The sequence below is a fragment of the Mustela lutreola genome, chromosome 12, assembly GCF_030435805.1.
Source record: "Mustela lutreola isolate mMusLut2 chromosome 12, mMusLut2.pri, whole genome shotgun sequence".
Lineage (NCBI taxonomy): Eukaryota > Metazoa > Chordata > Mammalia > Carnivora > Mustelidae > Mustela > Mustela lutreola.
In genome coordinates this window covers 20,321,055-20,339,809 of record NC_081301.1, presented here as the reverse complement: position 1 = coordinate 20,339,809, position 18,755 = coordinate 20,321,055, and the positions used below count along the sequence as shown (strand labels likewise).

Here is an 18,755-nt window from a genome sequence, read left to right as displayed (position 1 = left end):
ACAGAAAAGTTACTTACAAAATTATTCTGTGATTTTTAAATAAGTTTTGTGTTGCCATTTTAACATTCATATTTACTTTTTTTTTTTTTTTTAATTTGACGGACAGAGGTCACGAGTGGGGAGAGAAGCAGGCAGAGGAGAGGGAGAAGCAGGCTCCCCGCTAAGCAGAGAGCCCAATGCGGGGCTCAATCCCAGGACCCTGGGATCATGACCTGAGCCGAAGGCAGAGGCTTTAACCCATTGAGCCACCCAGGCGCCCCTTATATCTACTTCTTATCTTATTGTGGTTTTAAAAAAATGGGAAGGGTTGAATATTTCCCTTACGAAGAGTTTAGTATTTTCTTTGTAGACATATTTTTTAATGGACCATATACCATATATGTACACAAATATATAAAAATATATGTATATACACTTTAGTGTATATATATTTTATATATATTATATATTATTATATTTATATATATTTTATATTTAAAGTGTATACACTTTAGTGTATATATATTTTAATGGAATATATGTATATATATACACACATACCTATTTCTAGTATTCATGGAATATTTTTAATGGACTATGTATATATATGATACACTTTGGCAAGAAACTACACACACACACACACACACACACACACACACACACATATATATTCCATTAAAAATATTTCATGAATACTAGAAAATAATGCACATTTTTCTGTGACGTATTCTCTTATATGGCTATTAGACAAACTTGTTAATTTAAAAAACTCAAACCTGCTATAAAGGTGCTTCTTTAACAGTGAAGAATAACATGAGAATTACTAAAAGGATAACAGATGATATATAAACAATTTTCATCATCCCACTAAAACTTTGTGCCTGAAAAACCTTTAATTATAAGCAAATAAATAAATATGTAACAAATTATTTCTAAAAATAATTTTCCAAATATGTTTTTAAAAACAAACCATGTTGGGGATAATTCCATTATAAATTTTTATCTGAACGAGAACACATTTTCAGGATTAATTGCAAGAACAATGCTTTTTCTCAGTACAAACAAAATGAACATTTTGCCTAAAGTTTTTCTTGCATGAACAATCCTGGAATTTCTTACCACTGAGTGTTCAGGTATAAGTGATGACCTATGGCTGCAGCTCCCCACATGCATTACTTTGATAGGATTTCATTTCTAAAATGAGTTCTTTGATGTTGAATTAAAGATGTACTATGACAGAAAACATCACTACATTTATTACATTTATAAGGTTTCTCCCCTGTGTGTGTTTGCTTATGTTTAGTAAGGGCTGAACTTAAACTGAAAGATTTCGCACATTCATCACACTGGTAGGGTTTCTCTCCTGTATGAGTTCTCTGATGTCGAACTAGTGATGTTCTATAGCAAAATAGTTTTTGACATAGATTACATAGATAGGGCTTCTCACCAGAATGAATTTTTAGATGTTCAGTAAGGTGTGTGCTTCTGCTGAAGGTTTTTCCACATTCCTTACAAACGTAAGGTTTCTCTCCAGTATGAGATCTCTGGTGTTCAGTAAGATGTGCGCTCTGACTGAAGGCCTTTCCCCACTCATTACATTCATAGGGTTTCTCTCCAGTATGAATTCTCTGATGTTGAATGAAGGCTGGGGTATGACTGAAGGCTTTTCCACATTTCGTGCATTTATAGGGTCTTTCTCCGGTGTGAGTTCTCTGATGTCGGATTAGTGATGTGCTGTGGCAAAAAGCCTTCCGACATTTCTTACACTGGTAGGATTTTTCCCCAGAATGAATTCCCTGATGTTCAATAAGATGTGTGCTCCGGCTGAAGGTTTTCCCACATTCAATACAAGCATATGGCTTCTTCCCAGTATGAATTCTGTGATGTTGAGTAAGGGCTGAAATATGACTGAAAGTCTTCCCACATTCATTGCAAGGATAGGGTTTTTCTCCAGTATGAATTCTCTCATGATTTCTAAGGGATGACCAATGACTAAAAGTTTTTTCACATTTGCTACACTTGTAAGGTTTCTCCCCAGTATGGACTCTTTGATGTTGAATAAGATTAGTGCTCTCACTAAAAGCTTTTCCACATTCATTGCATTCATAAGGTTTCTCTCCAGTATGTATTCTTTGATGCTGAATAAAATTAGTGTTCCGGCTGAAGGATTTACCACACAGTTTACATTCATGCTTCTCTCTTGTACAAATTTTCTTAGGTTCCATTAGTGCTGAACTATGGCTTTACATTTAAACTTTTTCCAGAATAAGTAAGGTTTGAGATAAAAATGCATTCTTGCTTATATCTAATAAATTGTTTTCCATCTATGAGTTGCCTTTCTAAAAAAAAATGGACTGACCCCTATGCTTTAAGCTTCTATGATTTACATCATAATTATGTCACAATTATCTTTAGAAGCTCTCAGTTTGAAAAGAGTTGAGCTCAGGTTAAATATTTCCTGAAAATTATTATATTAATGATTTTCCTAACTGAGTGTCCTTGTAATTCACTTTTACTAGTGTTTCTCAAGTTGGTTATCAAATTCCAATTCTTCTATTACAAAGTTTTAGGAACCATCGTTTAGAAAAATGTCTAACATTATGCCATGACACTATTCTTTTTCAGAAGCTTTCTGCTTTGGAGTTGATGTTCTGACTCTGGATATAGTATCCAGGATTAAGGAAAAGACAGTCTCTCTTCCCTCTGGAATATAAAAGGAAAAAACAAAACTCGCTTATCAATAACAGAAAAAATAATAATAATAATAATGAACCAGTGCTGTGATGAAACAAAAGATTATACAGTATGAGTCCTGATTAATATGGAAGTCTAAAAAAGGGAAGGAGCAATACAGATAGGAGAGTAAAAGAAATGGAAACATCGAGACAAAATATATATAACACAAAAAAACCAGACACAGGAAAGTACATGACATGAAAAAGTCAGTGACATTAATTCAAATGAATGTCTTTGGAAAGCAGAGATTAAAAAAATAAGAAAGGAAAAGTGAAATGTGACGATAAGAAAAACTCTGACAAACACAGAAATTCAATACCACATAGTAGGAGATAGGAAAACTAAAGTTTTTAGTAGCAAAATGATAAATAGTAAATGTTTTAGATGAAGATGCTTCTTAATTTTATTTAAAGTGAATAACAAGGCTATTGAATTCAGTAAAAAGGATAAAATAAGTGCTATGGGCCTGGACTGGGATAATACTAGCAATAACTTAGTGCAGGAGTAAATCTAAAACATAAAAAAGAGGAAAGAAATTTTTTAAAACACCGACACTGATTATGGGGACTTTTTACAAAATGAAGTTTATAAGGATACAAGTTTCTTTGCCAATAATTTTGGCACTAATGGTTGTACTAATTGTTGTACTAATAGAGGAACTAACAGTACCCTAATAGTGGTACTAGTGACAGAAATATTGAAAGTAAAAGGAGGTGGCTTAGTGTAAGTCGGTGATTTCATTTTTCATAATATTGCATCTAAAGTGATTTAAAGTGAAGTGGGACATTTAATGGAGACACACTCTAAGCAAGAAAACTATGGGGACAGGATTCAAATGCAATATTTGGAATGAAAAAAACATTTCAGGGAGTTAATGACATGGAAGGATTATAAAGATATCAGAATGCACGGACTCTCTGAGATAAAAAATAAACAAGTAGAAAGTAAACCTTAAAAACATGTGCAATTATGCTAAGGCAAAAGTAAAGTTAATTAAAAAACATTTGAACAACAACAGCAAAATCAACTGATGTCACAGAAGCAAAGAAAAAACATCGAATGCAGCAGAAACTCTTGACTACAGAAAGGACTAAGAACAGGATGCTAACAAGAAAGAACTCAAGATTCAGGAGTGTCTTCCAAATAATGTTAGTATAAAAATAGAAGATAATAATCTACTTCAAAGACTACAACAGAATAGGAATGGAGGCCGTTAGCTACAAGTGCAGCAAGCCTGGTAATGAAAGGAGAGAATAAAATTGAAAGGTGGATAAAAATTAAATTATGTTATGCAAGGAGTTCTTTTAAAAGAAAAACTTTTGGGACGCCTGGGTGGCTCAGTTGGTTAAGCAGCTGCCTTCTGCTCAGGTCATGATCCCAGCGTCCTGGGATCGAGTCCCACATCGGCCTCCTTGCTCAGCAGGGAGCCTGCTTCTCCCTCTGCCTCTGCCTGCCATTCTGTCTGCCTGTGCTCACTCTCTCTCCCTCTCTCTCTCTGATAAATAAAAAATCTTTTAAAAAAAATAAATAAAAGAAAAACTTTTGGTGCGCCTGGGTGGCTTAGTGGATTAAAGCCTCTGCCTTCAGCTCGGGTCATGATCCCAGGGTCTTGGGATCCAGCCCCGCATCGGCCTCTCTGCTCGGCAGGGAGCCTGCTTCCTCCTCTCTCTCTCTGCCTGCTTTTCTGCCTACTTGTGATCTCTGTCAAATAAATAAATAAAATCTTTAAAAGAAAAACTTTTGACTGTTGGAAGCTAGAACTGAGAATGACTGGATTATGAAATAATTAATAAATCAAGGTCTTAAAACCTTGATGAATGGAAAAGAATGGAGTCTGGGGTACAGAAGGACAGACTAATTAGCAGTAGAAGAGCTGATATCTATTTCTCTAAGATCACAGAGTTACGTAAGAAGATGGATAAAGATATGCAGATATGAAGCTGATATTTGAACTAGATGAACTAAGTTTTTGACACCAATTAAAGGACTCTGGGCAGTGGGCACTAACCAATATTTCTAAATCTACCTCCTGGTACCAATGTTGTTACTACCATCAGCACAATGGACAGATGGACTGTTACTTACAAGGATTTCTATCTATTTGGTTGTTACTTAGCTATCTGATTTTTTTCTTGGTTAAGTATTCCCCATTTTCTCCTGTTATCTATAAATAGGGTTCTTCCTACTTAAAAGATAACATCTAATTTAAAAAGCTGATATCCCATTCTTGGTTTAGGATATAGGCTTGGGGGGTGCCTGGGTGGTTCAGTGGGTTAAGCCGCTGCCTTCGGCTCAGGTCATGATCTCAGGGTTCTGGGATCAAGTCCCGCATCGAGCTCTCTGCTCAGCAGGGAGCCTGCTTCCCTTCCTCTCTCTCTGCCTGTCTCTCTGCCTACTTGTGATCTCTCTCTGTCAAATAAATAAATAAAATATTAAAAAAAAAAAAAAAGGATATAGGCTTGGATGTTTATGATGGATCTCATAAGTGTGTCCTAAGCTGTCTTCAGGAACTCTGAGATATAGGAATGTTGATGCTAAGGTGGCAAAATAAAACTATCCATCTACAATGTTTTGAAGAAAAGACATATCTTATCTCTGTATGCAAACAAAATAAAACACCTCTGGTCCCCAAACTCAAAGCCCAATCTCAGATAAACACTTATAAAACATATTTTGACATTTGGGGGAAAAGTTACTGTAATCTGCATTAATTACAAAGCCTTACTTATCTAAGGAGACAAGTCTTCTACAATTGCCATCACATCTCTTACAGTGTCTGATAATGACCTGGTTCTTTTCGTTCCTACAAGGTAAAGTTCACCAGCACCTCCTCCAATGTCCCTGGTTCCTAACACATCAAATAACTACTCACTAAAGGATCATTCATGCAATCATTTATGATGGAAAGAGTAAAGCTAAGAACTGAAAATACCAAAGTGGAGGGCTAGCAAGTTGTTCAAAGATGATTTACAGTTCTAAGTTTAAAAAAAAAAAGTGGTTAAAAGTGCATTATTTGGCCACACTACATATCTGTTGAGAGTACAAAGAAGCAAAACAAGAGGAGAGAATGAGAACATTGCAATACGTAAAGGAATAAGGATGGAAGATTTTCCCAACTGATGACTTATAGATTCAAGAAGTCCTAAGCCAAAAGCAAGCCAAATACAAAGAAAAGCATATCCAACGATATCACAGTCGAACTTCTGAAAATCAGGGACAAAAGAAAAATCTTAAAAGCAGTGTAAGAGGGGCACCTGGGTGGCTCAGTGGGTTAAAGCCTCTGCCTTCGGCTCAGGTCATGATATCAGGGTCCTGGGATCAAGCCCTGCATCAGGCTTTCTGCTCAGCAGGGAGCCTGCTTCTCCCCCTCTCTCTCTGCCTGCCTCTCTGCCTACTTGTGATCTCTATCTGATAAATAAATAAAATCTTAAAAAAAAAAAAAGCAGTGTAAGAAAATAGGCATGGTCACCTCAAAATAGCAACCCTCTGCTCACTTCTCAGCAGTTAAAGAGAACCAACTGAAAATGTACGTTTCTGGATGGAAAGACTCAATATCTTAAAGACGCTAGCACTCTCATGTGAGTTGAAGGTACCCCTCCCCACCCGAATGTGCTGAAGTCCTAACCCTCAGGACCTCAGAATGTGACCTTACTTGGAAAGAGTTGTCAGTACAGATAGATAGAGATGAGGTCATAAGAGAGTAGGGTAAGCCCCTTGTAAGTCATGTGAAGACACAGACACACAGGGAGTACACCAAGTGACCATGAAAGCAGAGATTAGTTATGTAGCTGTAATCAAGAAATGCCAGAGACTGAGGGCAAACTGCCAGAAGTAAGGATTCCCATACAGATTTCAGACGCAGGATAGCCCTCCTGACACCTGGATTTTGGACTTCCAGCCTCCAGAATTATGGGATAATACATCTCTATTGTTTTAAGCCACCCACTTTGTGGTATTTCGCTAAAGCAGCCCTACAAAACTGATATGCCTCCCAATTTTACTTATAGAATATGCATTTTTATTTTTTTTTCTAAAGATTTTATTTATTTATTTGACAGAGAGAGATCACAAGTAGGCAGAGAGAGAGAAGAGGAAGCAGGCTCCCTGCTGAGCAGAGAGCCTGATGCGGGGCTCGATCCCAGGACCCAGAGACCGTGACCTGAGCCCAAGGCAGCGGCTTAACCCACTGAGCCATCCAGGCGCCCTGCATTTTTCAAAACGAAAACAAAATGAGGCCAAACGGGGATGCACCCATCCTATGTAACAAAATATTGAAACAGGGTAGTCCTGACACAAGAACAGACAGAAAAAATTATGAAAATGAATAATGAGCCTAGAAATAGGTCCACTCTTTTTAGGGATGTAATGCATGAGAAATGTGGCATGTCAAATATTTGGGGAAAGATGAAGATTCAATAAATGATCTTAGGACAAGTGGCCTATCCACTGAGGGAAAAAATAAATTTAACATAATTGCCTTAAATTGTTGGTGAATTAGAGTGAAACATTAAAATAACCAGAAAACATATCAGAAAAATATTTTTATAATCTTGCAGTGGGAAAATCCCTTAAAAATGTAAAACCTGGAGGTTATATAGAAAAAGACTAAGATCTGACTATGCAAACCTACAAGGCAATCAATGAAACTAAGAGAAAAGCTATACTGAAAGTAAATATTCACAACTTAATAAAACAAAAGGATTATTAGCTGTATTATATAGAATTTCTATAAGTCAATTAGGAGAAAATATAATGCAATACAAATGTGAGCAAAGAAAACAAACAGAAAAATTACAGAAGAAACACAAATGGCCAAAAACAAATGAAAAGATTTTCAACCTCACTTTTAATCATGGGAACACAAATTAAAATGAGACCTCATTTTTCAAACATCAGATTGGCAAAAATGTTAAAATACAGATAATATCCTGTATTGCTTATGTATGTGGGGAAACGGGTGCTCTCATACAACATTAAGTGGGTTTTTAAACTGCAATAGCCTTTCAGGGAGGGGATTTTTTCTGAAAAGGACACTTATTTATATGTATTAAAGTCTCATTACAATCACACCAAATTTATCTTTGTTCCAATCATATATTTTAATAATAATTATGTTACCAGCAAAAATTAACCTGTGGCACATTATACTTCCTCTATTATTATCTTTATTATACTTCAGTGTTCTACTTTCAATGTTCTCTTTTTCTTCCTAGAGTACAATCTTCTTGAGGACAGTGACACTGTCTAACTTACTCTTCTGTCTTTAGCTCCACACACAGAACCTGGCATGTATAACACACCCAATAAATATTTCTTGAGTGAGTGAGACTTCTCTCGATTCCCAGTCCAGTGGCCTTCATACAACAGTATGATGCCAGTTACACCTGCTCCCTTAAAGTAGTATGACTTAAGACACTATTCTTCCCTATGTCTTAAGAGTCAATCAAAGTATACAGACTATATTATGATATTACCATAAAAAATTCAGAGTGAACAGGATTAGGATCCTAAAATATCATCTGATCTGTCCCCCTTCTATGCAGACCTACCTACAGCTAAACCATCAGAAATTAGATTTTTCATGCCAGCATTTATGGAACATCTTCTAACTGCAAAGGAAGTTTAGAGTTCATGTTTCCTGTGGTCAGCTTTCCTATTTCTGGGCAAGGACTATAATCACCTATTTTTTTTTAAAGCCCCATGTACTTGGTAGGGTGCATTTTGGATGTTTCAGTGAGCACTTGTTGATTGAATTCTACAAATTGATATTTATTCCTTTTTTAGCTTACTTTCTGGAAGCCTGCATCTCTGAATTCCAAACTATACCTCTGCTGTTGCTGAACCTGTGAGATTTCTGGATCTGAGCAGCCAGACAGAACCCATGACAAGCCCCCAAAAATGTCATCATAGACCCTGTCTCTCTTCCTAGTATACTGGTGACCTGACATCTGTCATTAAAACTCTCTGTGGTTACTGTTCTCTCAACTCAGAACCATCCCCACAATTCAGCCAGGCAAAGATAGTGACTCTTGCTAATCTTTCCCATGTTCCTCAGATCATCTAACTGTGAATTCTTTGTTTGTTTGTTTTTTTTTTGTGGGGGCTGACTCTGATATTGTTAGAGAAGTAGAGACAAGAAGATGAACACAGGACCAGATGCTAGAGGCTTTTACCTTCAGAACCTTGCAAACAAGGTCACGATATCAGGCATTTGAGCTAGAAAGAGGTTTGGGAAACATGACAACTAATTCCCTAGTTTTCCCAAGACACAATTCAAGCCAGCAGGAGTTAAGAAATTGGCCTAAGGTCACATAGCTAGCCACGGGCAGCGCTAGCACTATAGCCTCTCTCCCATTCTCAAGTTCAGAATTATTTCTCTCCGTTTAAAAATCGTCCAAATGACAAGAATGACCAAAAGTGTATTCTGAATTATCAGTCAAATTCAGAGATAAATATTATTTAAAAATCAGGGGTTTAGAGATCTTAGCAATGGGCTATTCAAGTTTTCCTGAATCTTTCTAAAGACATGAATACATTATAAACTAAGTGTTGAAATATTGATGAACATAACAATGTATCCATTTTTAATCAAACAGGTAGATAGCTGTAAACTTTTTTTTAAAGATTTTATTTATTTATTTGACAGACAGAGATCACAAGTAGGCAGAGAGGCAGGCGGTGGGGTGGGGGTGGGGGGGGAGCAGGCTCCCCACTGAGCAGAGAGCCTGATGACGTGGCGCTCGAACCCAGGACCCTGGGCCATGACCTGAACCAAAGGCAAAGGCTTTAACCCACTGAGCCACCCAGGCGCCCAGCTGTAAACATTTTAAATGGACAGCCTCCCAGCTGACATGCAACTTGAATGCCTGTTAAGCAACTCTCCACTCATAAATGACAATGAGATCCGTACACAACTGAAATCAATATGCATTTCAATGGTCTTAGCCCAAGCTGATAATACAGATATCAAAGCTTTGAGAATTGCCTAGGTGTCTTGTCTTTTCTATGTTTGAAATAAACTAAACTGAAAATGAGACACACTTGGAAGAGAAGGAAATTCTATACATTTAGCTGTTTCAAGAGGGCATAGTGGAGCTTTTCGAACAGAAATCCCTTGGAAGTCAAGAAAGATAGACGCATGAACCTGTAGAGATTTCTTCCAAGGTATAACAGTGTTGGTGGATAATATATCATTTATAATTTTTTAAACCCGCATTTGAATTTTTCTGGAAAAATTACTGTTCTCGATATATCTATTTAAAAAAAAATGTATGAACAACAGAACTACCAAGAATTTTACCCAATGATTATCCCAGACACTGGTCTGGGTACATGAGAAGTGGGATCTAATGCACAAGTAGAGGGGTTGGCCATAAATGAGAGGAAAGACTACATGGAAATACTTCTAGAAAGGTTGGTGAATGTGAGGGTGGAGAGCCTTTGGAAGTTCTTTTCTGGCTGTTCTCTTCTCTCAGTGAAACAGGAAGCAGGATCATCACCGGAGGGTGATCATGCGGAAGGACCTGGAGGTCTGATGTGAGTAACATGTTAGTTACTGCCACATAGTTGGCAGGAACGGGAGAGTAAAGAAAACAGAGAAATAGGGGCACCTGGGTGGCTCAGTGGGTTAAGCCTCCGCCTTCAACTCAGGTCATGATCTCAGGATCCTGGGATCCAGGCTCTCTGCTCCGCAGGTAGCCTGCTCCCCACCCCCTGCCTGCCTCTCTGCCTGCTTGTGATCTCTGTCAAATAAATAAATAAAATCTTAAAAAAAAAAAAGAAAATAAAAGAAAACAGGGAAATCATCTTTCACCTGGATTGCTGCCTTAGTTCCTAACTAAATGTCCTATGTCTGCTCCTGCATGGGAGGAGCCATCTAATACATAACATATAAGCCAAATCAGGTCACTTCTCTCCTCAAAATCCTCCAACAAAAATTGGTAAATTGCATGTAAATTATACCACAGTAGAGCTGATTAAACAATAACTACTATAGCCAACTGCCTGTGGCTTCTCCTCTCACTTTGAGTAAAAGCCAAATTCCTACACAGCCCTGTGTGATCTGGATCCCTCTTACCTTTCCCAACATCTACTATGCTGTTACTCTTCTGTCCACAATGGCCTGCATAAAGGCTTAACACATTTGAACCTCTGGGCCTTTGCAATTGCTGTTCTCTCTGCCTAAGAACCCCCAGCCCAACCTCATATATGTGCAATGCTCACCTTCCCATTTTCTTAAAAAGTCTCTACTCAATGTCACACTCATGAAATAACAGGTGTCCTTGGCTCTCCCTAAACCTGTTACTCTAGTGTAGTTTCCTCGGCAAGCCACTATCTGACACACTTATATTTACTTGTTTATTGTCTGTGTGCCCACCCTAGACATTAGTTCTGTGTACACAGGGACTTTGCTTTGTTCACTGCTGTATCCCCAGTGCTTCAAACATTACCTGGCAAAAAAGCAGGCCCTCCATTAACATTTATTCAATGAGTTTAAGAAAGAAAGACCTTTCCTCCCGCTGGGCAAAGAGATGATATTTCAGGAAAGGAAAAGTAAAACCAAGTTGCATTAAGATATACTTGTATGTTTTATGTGCACAAAGTTGCCAGACAGGCTCAAGAAAGTATGCCACGTGGAGTGAAGTGTGAGATGGAAAAAAGCCTGCTGTTTCCTCAGTCTCAATTCTCAAATGCTTCTCATAAGTGAGCATCTTGTTACACTAGGATTTATTTCAATATTTAAAGAATATATTTGGGGAGTGCCTGGGTGGCTCAGTCAGTTAGGTGTCTGCCTTCAGCCCAGGCCCTGATCCTAGGGTCCAGGGACTGAGTCCCATATCAGGATCCCTGCTCTATGGGGAGTCTGCTTCTCCTTCTGCCTCTCCACTCATTCTCTCAATCCCTCTCTCCCTCAAATAAAGAAATAAAATCTTTTTTAAATGGTTGTCTTATAAAAAAGTAAAGAACATATTTGGGTACATTTATACATGTATTACTGCATAATTGCATACATTAATGTGTACATATAAATTATGAGCAGTTTAAGAAAATTTCAAAGGATATTTAACAACATGTGATTTTTCAAACTTCAGGTAGGCACTTTAGAAATTAAAACCAGCTTAAGGTACAAACTGGCCTTGAAAGTTTTGCTCACCAAAGACTATGTGGTCAGATCTTTCTTCTTAATGCCATCTTGCCTAGTCAACTAGAGACCTGAGAAGGCAGAGCTGAAAAAGACAAGGGCGTTGAGAAATCGGGATTGTCTTTATGGGAACCCTGACTATCTAGATTGTGAATGAGAACAATCACTGCTCTTCATAGCCCACAGAAAGTAGGGAAGCAATTCCACAGCTTCTTACAGAAGAGGCTTCAGAAATCTGCCTATAAAACAACAAACCAAAAAATCTCTGGAGAAACTGCTTTTCAGAAGAAAGAGCAAAGAAATGGATATCAGAAGACCTAGATCCTACATTTGGGGGATGGGGGGGGGGGTGCTACTAAGTTCCTAGATCAGTTTTCTTCTAACTCCCAAACAAGGTCTGGAGCGGCCGTCCCTGCCCCTTTGAGTACCTGATCACAGCCAAAAGACCCGCAGCCCCACGCTCCGTGCTCGTGACCTACCCCCAGCTCCCAACCCACAAGTGACAGCCCAAACCGCGACCCTTAGGGCTGGGATGCCCAGCCAGAGCTCTGCCTCCCTCCAATCAAGACACAGCCCTATACCCGCTAAAACCCAATGCGGAGACCAGGTGACCCCCTTGCACTGAACTCAGACGTGAATCCGGACCTCCAATTCTCCCATCTTTCTTCCGCCCCCGCCCCTGAGCCGGGAAGACGCGCTTTTCAGCCCCTCGCGCCCCTGCCCCACCCTCCGGGGTGGTGAGGTGTCCTGAGCAGAGATCCCTCCCCAATTACCACCGGGGTGCAGGCGTCAAGGAAAGAACAATCTCACCAGGCCAAGGAGAAATGAACTTCCCCCGACTATCCAGAGCCCACTATCCCGCAAGCCAGGAAGCGCGCCTGCGCACGCGGCCGCCTAGAACTACATTTCCCAGCATGCTCTGCAAAGGCCGTGCGTCCGCAAGCGGCATCTCCTACCCGCTTCGGAGTTGCCTTTAGGTCTCCTGGCTACTTGGAAGCGGGGGTGGCCTTCTTCCGTTATTTAAGTAAAAAGGAAAAAGGGATGGAAGAAAACTTTTTTCTTTTGCAACAGGCAAATATGAATCCGAAAGGATGCAGGTTTTTCGTTAACCTTTTCATAAAAGGAACGCCTATTCACTATATTAATAGATGAATATAATCTTTTATTCAACAAGTAAGTTAAAAATGGAGGGAAAAAAACAACCCCAAACTAGATGGAATTCCTTAACAAAGACATAATCACTATAAACAATGGTATAGACACAGTATTCTAAAAGTAAGTCTCACAGTCCCATTCTTCGTTGGGATTTGGGGCTTTTTTCAGGACTAGTATGCATAGTCTAGACCCTTTGTAATGGTATTTTATTTTCATTTCAACTCAAAATTCTCTTTTTAAAATTTTTTTCAAAAATTTTTATTATTTATTTATTATTATTTTATTATTTATACTTATTACTTATTTATTATTGTTTTATATTTTATTTTTAAATTTATTTCTGGGGTGGGGGATATGAGCGGGGGGAGGGGCAGAGGGAGAAGTAGATTCCCCACTGTACAGGGAGCCAGACATGGGGCTGGATCCCAGAATCCTAAGATCATGACCTGAGCCAAAGGCAGTCGCTTAACCAACTGAGCCAGCCAGCCGCCACAAACTTCTCATTGTTAGTATATAAAATACAATTACTGTATTACTTCTATAATCTTGCTAAATTCACTTACTGGATTCCTTCTCCTCCTAATATATCTCAAACATGAAATTCTTAGAGAAAATTCAACACAATATGTGTAAGGTTGCAGGTTGAATACTACAAACACTACACAGAGAAATTAAAGACCAAATAAGAGGGTTATACCGTACACATGGAAAGGAAAATTCAAATTGCTGAGAGGGTTATCTCCAAATAGATTTATAGGTTTAATTAAATCTAAATCAAATCTTTTCAGGTTTCTTTGTAGAAATTGACAAGCTGATTCTAACATGATGTAAAAATGCAAAGGGTCTAGGATATGCATAATGATCATGAAAAAGGAAGAATAAAGTTTATTTCAACACAACAAAACTAGAGAAAAAGTACAATGTGGTAAGGATAAATGTAAATATCAGAGGAAAAAAGAGTAAAAAAAAATATATATATACTTAATTTCTGACAGAGTGGTAATTCATTAGAAAAGGATAATCTTTTCTTTGGAAAATGGTGTTAATTGCATATCTCAATGCAAAAATACGTACTTCAATTTTAATTCAAATATATTAAAATTAACTAAATAGGACTCTTAAATGTAGGAGCTAAAACTAAAAAAATCTCTAGAAGAAAATAAAGGGGAAAAAATCTTTATGACTTTAATTTAGGCAAAGATTTCTTGAACACAAAAAGCACAAACCATAAAAGGAAAAATTGATAAACTGGACTTATCAAAATGAAAAGCTTTCCTCCTCTGAAGAGACTGCTTCGGAATCGAAAAGACAAGCCACAGATAGGAAGAAAGCATTTGCAAAATATATCTGATAGAACTTATTATCACTCCATAATAAAAAGACTAATGATTTGATTTTTTTAAATGAGATTTGGAAACTTCACCAACGTAGGTAAACAAATTGTCAATAAGCACACATAAAGATGTCAGCATCATTAGATTTTAGGGAAAAGCAAATTAAAATCAGAAAGTAACACTACTACACACCTCCTAAAATGGCCACTTTTTTTTTTAAACTGAGGGACGTTTTACAAAAAGCCTCAGATAGTGTATGCCTTTGCTAATCTCTTTTTTTAAAAAGTTTTATTTGTTTGTTTATATATTTATTTAGAGAGTGCACAGACGAGGTGGGGGAGGGGCAGAGGGAGAGAATCCCAAGCAGATTTTGGAGCCCAAGGTGGGGCTAGATCTCATGACCCGGAGACCATGACCTGAGCCAAAATCAAGAGTCAGTCACTCAACTGACCAAGCCACCCAGGCACCTCTGTCTTAACTAATTTTTCTGCCTAGCTCTCCTGAGCTACCTAGAGAAGGATGTGAAAATCTCCAATTATGATTGTGGAATTGCTGATACCTCTTTTCAGTTTTTTCAGTTTCTGCTTCTTGCACTTTGGAGCTCTGTTCTAGTTGCATAAGTGTTCATGAATGTTATGTCTTCTTGAGGAATTAATCTTTAAATTTTTAAATTGGCCCTCTGACACTTATTGAGAAGTCTGTTTTGTCTGCTATTCATACATCAATTCACACTTTTTTGATTACTATTTGTATGATATACCATTTCAATCCATTTAATTTTAACTTATCTGTGTCTTTTTAAAGTCTAGATCTTTTTTTTTTTTTGAAGGTTTTATTTATTTATTTGACAGAAATCACAAGTAGGCAGAGAGGCAGGCAGAGAGAGAGGAAGAAGCAGGCTCCCCGCCGAGGAGAGAGCCCAGTGTGGGGCTCGATCCCAGAACCCTGGGACCACGACCCAAGACGAAGGCAAAGGCTTTAACCCACCGAGCCACCCAAGTGCCCCTAAAGTCTAGATCTTATACAGAGTGTAAAATTGGATCTTGCTTTTTTTTTTTTAAAGATTTTATTTATTTATTTGACAAAGAGGAAGGTCACAAGTAGGCAGAGAGGCAGGCAGAGAGAGGCGGGGGAAGCAGGCTCCCTGCTGAGCAGAGAGCCGGATGCAGGGTTTGATCCCAGGAACCTGAGATCATGACCCGAGCTGAAGGCAGAGGCTCAACCCACTGAGCCACCCAGGCGCCCTTGGATCTTGCTTTTTTATCCCATTATTAAAATCTCTGCCTTTCATTGGACAGTTTAGTCCACTAATTTTTAAAGTAATTATTGCTAAGATTGGATTTAGGTCCACCATCTTATTATTTGTATTGCTTGTCTTCTTTGATTTTCTTCTTCTGTATTTCCCTTCCTATTTCCATTATTAATTTAAAAATGCTTTTTTAGAGGTTCATAAATTTATCTGTTATATTTTTGCCTATATCTCTTTGCTTTACTGTTCAGTGGTTTCTCTAAGGATTGCTCTATCATCTTTGACTTTCATAGTCCCCTTGAAGGTGATATTGTACCAAATCACATACAATTTAGAAACGTTTCTGCATTTTAGGTCTTCCCCCATTCTTCATGCTAGCGCTGTTACATGTAATGCATCTCAATAATTTATAATCCACATATAAATTATGTGTGTAAGTTTTGTTTCAAACAGTCCTAAGGGGGTGCCTAGGAGGCTTAGTCAGTTAGGCATCTGCCTTCCGCTAAGGTCATGATCCCAGGGTCCTGGGATGGAGCCCCACATCAGGCTCCCTGCTCATGGAGATCCTGCTTCTCCCTTTCCCACTGTGTGTTCTCGCTCTGCCAGATAAATAAATAAAATCTTTTAAAAATCCCAAGTATTATAAAGAAATGAAGAAATTAAAATAGTCTTATATTTGCTTATATATTTACCGTTTCTGATGCTCTTCAGTGCTTCCTGAAGAACTGAGTTTCCATTTGGTGTCATTTTTTTTTTTTTCAACCTGAAAAACATAGGGTCTTCTGCAGATAAATTCTCTTAATTCTTTTATCTAAGATATCATTATTTCACCTTCATTTTTGAAAGCTATTTTTGTTGGATACAGAATTTAAGGCTGATGGGTTTCATTTTGTTTTTTCATACCATTTGAAGGATACCGATCTACTGTCTTCTGGCCACCACAGTTTCTGATGTTGTCACCAATCATTAGAATTGTTTTTATCACATGTAATATGTTGTTTTTTCCCCTGGATTTCCAGATTTTATTTTTATCCTTAGGCTCTAACAGCTTGTCTAGGAAGTGTTTTCTTCACACTTAATTTGCTTAGAGTTCACTGATATTCTCAAATCAGTATATTTATATCATTTATCAAGTTGGGGGAAATTTCAGCCATTATATCTTCAAATATTTTGTGTATCCCATTCTTTCCTTGCTCTCCCTTTGGGACTTCAGCTACACATATTCAAGATATTTTGTTATTGTCTCAGAGGTCACTGAGATTCTCTTCCTATCTTTTTTTTAATCATTTTCCCCTCACTTTAAATCATTTCTACTGAGCTGCTTCAAGTTCAATGACACTTTCCCCTGTCATTTTTCTGCTGTTTCTCTTTGTTTAGTTCTTTTTTTAAAAAAAAATCCTTATTCACTGTGAGTATATCTTTATTTAATTAAGCACCATAATTATATTAATATCTTCATATGCGCATTCCAACTTCTGGGTTGGTTGTCTCTTTTCTTGAAATGGGGTCACAATTTCTTAATTCTTTGGCTGTCAAATAAGTTTTTCTTATATTCTCCATATCATGAGTGATAAATTGTGGAGAGTTTGGATTCTGTTATATTTCTCTGAAGAGTATTAATACTTTTGTTTTATCAAGTAATTAGCAGGGTTGAGCTCAAACTTCAGACTAAGTCTATGGGGCAACAGCAAAAATAAAAGCTCAGTTCTCTTGTTTTTAAGGGAAGCATTAGGAGTCTGTGCCAAATATGCATGGTTCAGGAATAAGTCAGAGATTTGGGCAGAATTCATTCACAGAATTTGGATTACCCCTCCCCCTCTGTGAATCTCTCTTCTCTGGGATTTCCCTCTCACCTTTCAAGTGGCTCTGGTTGCCCTGAACTCAGTCATGTGGTTTCTTATCTCAAATAGATTTCCCCATTTTCAATCAAATTACCCAACCCTCTGCCATACCAACTTCAGCATATCCTCAGGCTAAAAGCTGTGATCTAACCTCCTACATTCCCTTCTCCCAAATTTCAACACATTCCCATAATCTGCTTTTGTTCACTCTCCAGTACCTCATGACCCAGAGACCAGGTTGTGTGTGTGTGTGATTTTGTCCAGAGTTTATAACTGTTTTCTGTGGGAGGATCAGGATTAGTAGGACTCTACTTGGCCTTACCCCAGTAATGAAAATTCATTACAACAAAATAAAGTTAATTCAGGAAAATAGAAAAATTATTTGGAAAAACGTTAAGCTTACTCTTAAACCGACAATGCTGAATGAGTCACTGTCCACATAATGATGTGATATGCACTTTCCAACATATGTATATGTGTATATAAACATTATCTTCATATTAAAAAAATATCTCAGAAACATTTTTAAATACTTTTTAAATTTACTTCAACAATGATTTAAATCAGTGTTTCTCAAAGTGTTTCCCAGAACAGCAGCACCAGCATCTCTGGCAAGTTACTAAAAATGCAAAATCTCAGCCACCTCCACCCTCCCCAACCTACAAAATCTGAAACTCTACAGGTGGGGCCTATTTCTAAAGTCTGTGTTTTAACAAATTCTCTGGGCAATTTTGATACATCTTATCATTGATTTAGACTCACCTCTGTATGTCTATTTTCTTTATCCCTCACCTCCAGTAATTTTTAGACATCACTCCCCCATTTATTGATGCTAACTTTTACTTCCTTCCTTACTCTATAAGATGGCTTTCAGCATTCATTTCTACTATTCAGGCATACTTTCCCAGGTATGGGGTACTATTACGGATTCTCCAAGAAGTGTGGGAAATTTAACATGGCCATAACATGCAACTGTTTTATCCTTCTAAAAAGTGCAGATTTTCCACAGCTCTGGACAGTGAGGATTCATTCTGTGTATAGTACCAGACTTCCACCTGGTTAGAAGTTACTGATGGAAAATGGCTTTCGCATTGCATTTTCCTTCTGTGGGAGTAAATAAGTTACTTGAAAATGAGGTTCTAACATCCATGTGTTGATTTTTTAATGCACGTGTGCACACATGAATGCACACACACACAATTTCATTCTCAATACTTACATCTTTTAATTCTCTGATATGAGGAAATTGGGAAGGCAGGAACTTGGTACGGAAAGTATTTGCAAAAATGGCACTGGATCACATATTGGTTGAGGAT

At 37.8% G+C, this 18,755-nt stretch overlaps 1 protein-coding gene across 3 annotated transcripts; it reads right to left on the bottom strand.

Annotated features, from left to right (window-relative positions):
* Positions 1–577: 577 nt before the first annotated feature.
* On the bottom strand, positions 578–17,118 carry ZNF883 (zinc finger protein 883). 3 transcript variants are annotated; one of them, XM_059142762.1, is made up of 3 exons: positions 12,671–12,765; positions 11,873–11,945; positions 578–2,685 (listed from the first exon to the last, which is right to left on the bottom strand). In XM_059142762.1, exon 3 carries the CDS (start codon positions 2,205–2,207, stop codon positions 1,155–1,157), a length of 1,053 nt encoding a protein of 350 aa, XP_058998745.1. In that variant the 5' UTR covers positions 2,208–2,685; positions 11,873–11,945; positions 12,671–12,765; the 3' UTR covers positions 578–1,154. The 3 variants fall into 3 exon arrangements, with proteins under 3 accessions (XP_058998745.1, XP_058998746.1, XP_058998747.1); XM_059142763.1 differs by lacking the exons at positions 11,873–11,945; positions 12,671–12,765 and adding an exon at positions 16,291–17,118; XM_059142764.1 differs by lacking the exon at positions 11,873–11,945.
* Between the last annotated feature and the right edge of the window lie 1,637 nt (positions 17,119–18,755).